Source organism: Callithrix jacchus, chromosome 7 (assembly GCF_049354715.1).
Source record: "Callithrix jacchus isolate 240 chromosome 7, calJac240_pri, whole genome shotgun sequence".
Classification (NCBI taxonomy): Eukaryota; Metazoa; Chordata; class Mammalia; order Primates; family Cebidae; genus Callithrix; species Callithrix jacchus.
In genome coordinates, this window is record NC_133508.1 from 65880911 (window position 1) to 65889095 (window position 8185).

An 8185-nucleotide genomic window follows, 5' to 3' on the forward strand; every position below is an offset into this window, starting at 1 on the left:
CAAGGGCCAAGGGGGTCCATGGTGAAGTCAAGGATCCCAGATTTCAAGCCAAACCATTGCTCCCCGGAGGCTGCTGGAGCAACCACTGGCGAGCAGGCCGGCGATTCCTGCGTCACTTTCATAGAATTGTCAGAGCCAGACAACCGTTGGAACAAACAGGACTCACGTCTAGTGATAATTACCATGGCTGCAGTGTTAGGCTGAGCAGGACGCTGAGGCTCCATCTTGTCTTGGCAGGAAGTGTTGTCTGGGCGAATGGGATAGAGAGGAGTGTAGGTTTTGAGGTCTATGGAAGGGGCTTGAAGGTCTGCATGTGGCACAGGGGAGGAGGACAGCATCCATGTCCGTACTACCACTGCTGACCTTCATTTTATCAAAGAGTAGCTGAAGATAGCTGGAGACCAATGTGATTTCCTCACTGCCGTAATCAGTGGCAGAGGTGGGAGTGGAACACAGGCAAGAAACATCCCGAGCCACAGGTTCAGCTTGTGTCACCTTTGCTTTCCTTCTCTAAAATGAGGACCCCTCCCACCTCACCCAGGGTGAGAAAGGCCGGTTCATCCCACAGGAGCCCCTAGGAGAGGGCAAGACACAACTTGAAGTGGCACTGAGGGGTAGCTTTCCTTCCAGACTCTCTGGACAGAGGGAAAACCCCAGTTTTTTGTGCAATTTCTGGGGGATGTGCCTGCAGCTTTTACCTTCAGAGGCGACAATGAGAAAACCAGGGTAGCAGGGCTTGGCCCTAAACTGCACAGCCTAGTCTGAAGGTCAGATGGAAGGTATTGTACGAGTTACAGGATGTGGAATCTGCTTAGGCTTGAGCCCTGTGGTGTCAGTGTGGTCCCCTCTGAGTTGGTTTCAGCAGACACCTTTCTCATAGGATTACATATGAGTGCAGAGTAGGCAGTCAACACACATGGACTGACCAGACACACCATGTTTTCTCTTCTCTCTGGGTCTCTGCACATGCAGATTCCTCTCCTTGGGACATTTCTCCACTTTCTCCCCTCATATACTGCTCACTGGATCTCTGGGGCACTCACTTTACACCGTGTCTTCAGAGAGCAGTCTCTGACTACCCCAAGGGGGTTAGGTACCCCTCTTCTGGTGTACACAGCACTCTGAACATAACCCCACAGCATTTGCCCCTCTAGGCTACGGTGGCCCTTCTCCTGGACTAGGCTGTGAGGCTCTGAGGGCAACGACCACATCAGATTCATCTCTGTACCCTCAGTGCCTTGCACTCAGTAAACCCTCAGAGAATACACGCTGGCCAACTTACAGTATCAATGCCTTCTGTTCCCACTCCATTCATGACCACAATAAAGAGCTCTAAACAGAGCACCAAACCCAAAATGCCATTTTTTCCCCCAAAGTACTAAAATTCGGGTTTAAAAATCAAGTCACCTGCAGAGTTTTGCTTTATATCAACTGTAAAAAGAAGAAATTCCTGAGAGTAAACAGTGCCCTATAGTGAGAATCACAGCCTGGGGCCCCACCACCTGCCCCTCCAAAGTCCATCTGGCTTAAGACAGAATGGGTAGGCCAGGTGCAGGGGCTCACGCATGTAATCCCAGTACTTTGAGAGGCCAAGGTAGGCGGATCACCTGAGGTCAGGAGTTCAAGACCAGCCTGGCCAACATAGTAAAACCCTGTCTCTACTAAAAATACAAAAATTAGCTGGGCATGGTGGCACATGCCTGTAATCCCAGCTACTCAGGAGGCTGAGGCAGGAGAATTGCTTGAACCTGGGAGGCAGAGGTTGCAGTGAGCCAAGATGACGCCACTGCACTCCAGCCTGGGGGATAGAGCCAGACTCTGCCTCAAAAAAAAAAGAAAGAAAGACAGACTGGGTCTACATCTACGGGTTTTCCAGGATCCTGAAAAGGGGAGGAGAGAGAGAAGAGTATTTCTAATTTTTCACAGGGTTGGGGCTGCCCTTTCTATAGCATAGAAACTTGGGATTGCCTGAATGACCTGTAATTTCACCTCTTCTAACCTATCTTTTTTCCAATTTTATAGTCCATCTCATTCTCAAAACTCATTTGAGACTTTGGGAGGTTGAGGCAAGAGGATTACTTGAGCTCAGGGGTTTTAGATCATTTTGGTCAACATGGTAAAACCCCATCACTATTTTTTATTTAAAATATTTTTAAAAGCTTATTTAAAAAAAAATCATTCGAGGTGACCACCATTGTTTCCTCAGGCCTACATCTACATATATTAGGAGCATTTAGCCCAATGCTTGCTATACAGCAGGTATAGAATAAATGAAAGCTGTTCTCACCAGGAGATCCAGAGAATGGCAAAGTTCTAAGAAAACTTTCAGAAAAAAAAGAAGGCAAGAGAAGAACTAAGAGTTTCTGGGAACTACCTTTTGTTTGAGACAGAGTCTCACTTTGTTGCCTAGGCTGGAGTGCAGTGGTGCAATCTTGGCTCACTGCAACCTCTGCCTTCCAGGTTCAAGTGATTCTCCTGACTCAGTTTTCTGAGTAGCTGGGATTACAGGCACCTGCCACCACGTCTGGCTAATTTTTTGTGTTTTTAGTAGACACGGGTTTTGCCATGTTGGCCAGGCTGCTCTCCAATTCCTGACCTCCAGTGATCCGCCTGTCTTGGCATCCCAAAGTGCTGGGATGACAGGGGGCCATCGTGCCCTGGGTTTCTGGGAACTCATCTGATAGGGAATCTAGAACTCAAGCCTGGCTTGGGCAATGGAGAACTCTGAAATTTCTTGAATGTTTGCATTCTTCCGCACAGTCTTACTTCACTTAGATTTGCAGTTCAATCTTGAAAATATAAAAGGCCCAAATAGGCCGGGCGCGGTGGCTCAAGCCTGTAATCCCAGCACTTTGGGAGGCCGAGGCGGGTGGATCACGAGGTCAAGAGATCGAGACCATCCTGGTCAACATGGTGAAATCCCGTCTCTACTAAAAATACAAAAAATTAGCTGGGCATGGTGGCGTGTGCCTGTAATCCCAGCTACTCAGGAGGCTGAGGCAGGAGAATTGCTTGAACCCAGGAGGCGGAGGTTGCGGTGAGCCGAGATTGTGCCATTGCACTCCAGCCTGGGTAACAAGAGCAAAACTCCGCCTGAAAAAAAAAAAAAAAGGCCCAAATATTATTTAGGGGATCCCATTTTGGAAGAAAGGGAAAGAAACTAAAGGACAGGGAAAAATGGCTTAGGAGAGAACAGCTGCAATATTTAGGGGCCAACAGGAGTGAACACAGGGATGGATGTGAGAACAGGAGAAACCTGGAGGCCTCCTTTTGAGGAGTTCGCAGCCTTCAGACCTCAGCAGGCTGTTCCTCGCCCCCTCCCTCCTGCTTGTAGAGGTTTGGCCCACAGTGCACTCATCACAAACCACTCCAGTTCTGAGAATGCTCTGCTCAGACTCTAGGTAGTCCCATGACCCCTACCTCGTGTAACCTGACCCAGGCACCCAGTTACCAGGATGTATAAAGGACACCTGATTCTTTCCGTGACAGTGTGGTTACCCTAAACCTCGTAAGACATGACTACAAAGAGAATCCCAGTCTCTGGCTTCAGTCCATATGAGAACAAGTAAAGCCGCCCGAATCTGGGTCAGAAAGGAAAGTCGCCCTTCTGGAGCACGTGGAGAATTACTGCTTGTCTGACAATCTGTATCCACAGGGCAGTAGTTCTCAAGCCTGGCTTGGGCAGCACAGTCACCTGGAGAGCTTTAAAAAAAAAACAGATGCTACAGGCCATCCCAGACCTACTAAGTACCTCAGGAGTGGGGCCTAGGAATATGTACAGTAGTTTCTAAAAGGACTATATAGGCCAAGCTAGATGTGGCGGTACACACCTGCAATCCCAGCTACTCAGAAGGCTGAGGCAGGAGGATCCCTTGAGCACAGGAGCTCAAGACCAGCCTGGGCAACATGGCATGATCTCATCTCTAAATAAATAAATAAATAAAAGCTGTCTGATAGTCCATCTTGGCAAATTAAAAAAAATAAATAAATAAAAGTACTACACATAGTATGCTGTGAAGCCAGAGTTGAATATAATGCTTTGTGAAAGTATCTTTTTTTTTTTGAGAGGAAGTCTTGTTCTGTCATCCAGGCTGGAATTCAATGGCATGATCTCGGCTCATTGCAACCTCTGCCTTCCGGTTCAAGCAATTCTCCTGTCTCAGCCTCCTGAGTAGCTGGGACTATAGGTGTGTACCACCATGCCCAGTTAATTTTTGTATTTTTAATAGAGACAGGGTTTCGCCATGATTTGCCCACATAGGCCTCCCATAGTGCTGGGATTACAGGTGTGAGCCACCACGTCCGACTGGAAGTATCTTGTTTTGCGCTAGAGGGAAATTACTCAAGTTCCACAGAAGGAAATAATAGAAGCTGTCTTTTTTTTTTTTTTTTCCTAAGTGGCACCTGCAAACAGACCAGGCTGTTCCAGCTTTCTCTGGCTCTCCAAGAGGAGGGAATCAATTAGGAGGCAACTGCGTTCAGCTGCGGAACTTTCCCAGCCCTCCCTCATCATCACAGTAGAACTTAGTAAAAGGTGCACTTTTTCCTGACATTTAGATTTACATTGAACTAACATTTTAGGAGCACCTGTTTTGTGGCAGGTGCTGCAGCAAACGCAAACTACAAGACCATGGGAGAGGCACTACATGGTTCTCACGTGGGCTACCTTCCTGGTAATGGAGGAGTGTTCATCAGAGCTGTACCAGTTCCTTACAATACAGTCCTCAGTGAGATTCTTCCCTGACACAATGCTTTATTACCTACAATCAACACAATTTGGAGTTTACTGACTGATGTGTCTTCTCGACATTCTTTTCAATTTCTGTAATGCTGGATGTGGCTGGGCTGATTTCATGACCTTGAATTTATCTGAGGCTTATCCTCAACACCTGTCAAAACATCTAGCCTGAATTTCGTTTTTTTTTGAGACAGAGTCTTGCTCTGTAGCCCAGGCTAGAGTGCAGTGGCATGATCTTGGCTCACTGCAACCTCCGTGTTCCGGATTCAAGTGATTCTCCTGCCTCAGCCTCCTGAGTAGCTGGAATTACAGGCGCCCACTACCAGGCTGGCTAATTATTTTTGTATTTTTAGTAGAGACATGGTTTCACAACATTGGCCAGGCTGGTCTAGAAGAACTCGTGACCTCAGGTTATCCACTCGCCTCGGCCTCCCAAAGTGCTGGGATTATAGGCGTGAGCCACTGTGCCCAGCCGTAGACTGAATTTTAACCATTAAAGTAATACCACATTTGCTTATCCTTTGGAAAATAATCAAACTAGTTGCTGGGAATAACAGAGTTAAAAAGAAGGTACTGTAGGAGAGTCTGCAGGTGTTTTTTGGTGGAGAGCAGTACACCGATCTTAGCTGATTGCCACTATGAACTTTGTCTGTACTGTCTCCATTTTTAAAGACGATGAAGGCTCAGAGAACCTCAGTAACTTGCCAAATGCAAAGCCCTAGCCCTAGGACAGTTAGGGCAAGGATTTGACCCCAAATATTTTGATTCCCAGACCTGTGCTTTTTTTTTTGCCTTAGCTCCACTTTAGTGGCCCTGAGGCCCTACTGAATGGCTATTTATGTGCAAATTTATAATGGTTGGCAACTAACATACTGTTTTTATCAACCACAGGCAAAAAGCATTGAATTAAGATCAAACAGAATTTTAGGAGGAGGACAAAGTCATAAAAGTAACAAGAGATTGAGTGACTTCTCTAAGACCAAACAGCTACTAAGAGGTTGCGCCTGTATTTGACCAAATATAGACACTTGGGGTCTATATGGCACTAAAGCAGCTCTTTTTAACTAAGCCAAGATGCATGCATATACAGTGCAATGGAGAGGAACTCACATCAGATTGGAATCAGAAGCCATGGATTCCAGTCCCTGTTCCAATCACTTATTAGCGATCTCACTCTGGGCAAGTCCCTTGCCCTCTGGAAACAATGATCTATGACCTACTCTTTACTGACAAGTGAAGATCCAAATGAATGCAAAAGTATTCTGAAAAATTCCTTAAAAAAAATAAGAGTAAGAGCTCAGGCAGGTCAGTCAGTCAGACACAGGTTTAAATTCTGACTGTCTCTTACTGGCTGTGTGACCTTGGACGAGTGATTTTACCTCCTATGTCTGTTTTCTCATCTGCAAAACGGGGATAAATCAGGTAACTACCTTAAAACATTGTTGTGACAATTAAATGACAGCATCCATTTAAACATGGGATTGCCTGACACAATAATCGATCAATAAACATCAGTCATTAATATCCTGATAATTGTGCCTCTCTGTCTTCAACTACCTGCAAGTACGGTCTTTCTGAGCTACCCAAAGCACCCTGAGCTTCAGTTTCGGTCTTGTTAGTCTCTGCCCCCTTCCTCGGACCCTGTCCCTCTCTTCCCAGTCCACATCTCGTCTTAAAGCCCTCTAGAAACCCCAGTCCCCTTCCCCGGTTTCGGCGCCGTCTCTTACTCGACGACCTTGGCTGGATCCCCGTGGTGCCCATAGACAAGCGCCGGGACCCGGGCAGGCTCGGCGGATGCGGAGTAGTTGGAGGCGGCAGGTCCGTGACAGCCAGAAGCAGGGATCAGCCTCCGCCACAGCCGGGCGGGGGTTCGCACCCGCCACAGCGTGCTGCAGACCCACATGCTCCCTTCAACCAACACAGACCATGACGCCCCAGGCTACGTCATCTTCCAGCGACCACGCGCCTGCGCCACGCCCCGCCGCGTGACCACTCCCCCACGCTCCCTTTGAAGGGCGTTTCCTTCCTCCGCTGCCCACGTGGTGGCGCCTGGCTAAACTGTGGGTCCCGGAGGGACCCGAGGGAGGTGCCGAGGCCGCCAAAGCGGCTCTCTCAACAGGAAGAGGCTGGGGCTGGTCCAAAGCTGTGTCTACAGCCTGCAATTTGGTGTTTGATTGGGAGGAGATCATTTACTCTCCCTGGCCTTAGTTTACCCTTCACATAATTTATTGAGTGCTCACGGAGACAGGCTCTTTAAGGTATTATCTCACTTAATCTCCACTACCATGTAACGGCATAGGGAGGCAAAGCTTACTTCCCTACGCTGAGGAGAGCACACGAAAATTGCTATAGAGGCAGGAGTACGGGGCTTGGAGTTAGAAAACTTAGATGCAAATTCTAGCCCTGCCACTTCCTAGCTTGGCCGCCTTGGGCAAGTGAAACTCTGAATTTGTTTTCTCATCGGTAAATGGGGATAATATGCCTCCTAGATTGTTGTGAGGATTGGATGAAATAATAGAGGAATGTTATTGTGGGCGGGAGAATGCATTGAAAAAAATGCCGGGTTCAGATATAAGGCAGGAATCACGAGAAGGGCCCCCCAAAATGCTCACAGTGTAGAAAGGGATTAAGTAAATCACTGGAAATGCGTGTAAAAAGGTGTAGCCCCATGAAGGATCTGGTCTTATTTTTGATGTGGGGAAGACATGAACGTTACTAAAACCCCAGATGAGCTGTGGCTCGTGCCAGTGTGCAATCCTGTAGACTGAAGAGAGGTGCTCTGGGATAGGGGTGGGAGCAGGGCTCTTGGAGGAGGTGCTATTGGAGCCAGCCCTGTGTTTCAAAGTCTTCTGTGTGCATAAAAATAATCCGAGGTCCCATCTTAGACCTACTGAATGAGAATCTTGCCGATGGGGGTTCCAGGAATCTACATCCTTACAAGCTCCCAAGAATATTCTGATGCAGGTGTCCCAGGAAACAGGTTTTAAGATACTGAGCCAGGGCTTTGAAGGACAAGGAAGAGTTCCTTTTTCTGGATTTTATTGAGTTGAAGCTTGCCATTTCAGAGCCTTTCCTCTGAGGAAGAGAGCATAGCAAAGTGAGCTTTGACTTAGGCTAGACTCGAGCAAACCTGGGTTTGTGTCCTACCTCTTGTTCCAGCCATTTGATTTCGGACAAGTCACCAGGCCTCTCTGTGTCTTCATTTCTTATTCATAAAATGGAAGGAATGCCAGTTATGTGTTTCAAGATTGTTGAAAGGGCCAAGTGAGATATCTACTTGAAGCATTTTGTACAATGCTTGGCACATGGAAGCATTTGATAAATATTATCAGGGGGTTATTGTGATTAAATGAGAAATATCACATGTAAAACCCTCAGACTGGGGTCTGGCTCATAGTATGTGCTCAATAAATGTTTGTACTTGTTTTTATTATTAGATAAAGTTGG

At 47.2% G+C, this 8185-nt stretch overlaps 1 protein-coding gene across 3 annotated transcripts in view; it reads right to left on the reverse strand.

Moving 5' to 3' along the window:
• Positions 1-6669, reverse strand: part of MECR (mitochondrial trans-2-enoyl-CoA reductase) — a 48161-nt gene extending 41492 nt beyond the window's left edge. For all 3 annotated transcript variants that reach the window (XM_078330979.1, XM_078330980.1, XM_002750527.5), the window contains exon 1: positions 6466-6669. In XM_078330979.1, coding sequence (XP_078187105.1) covers positions 6466-6641 — 176 coding nt within the window. In that variant the 5' untranslated portion in view covers positions 6642-6669. The remainder of the gene's footprint in view (positions 1-6465) is intronic.
• Positions 6670-8185: the final 1516 nt, after the last annotated feature.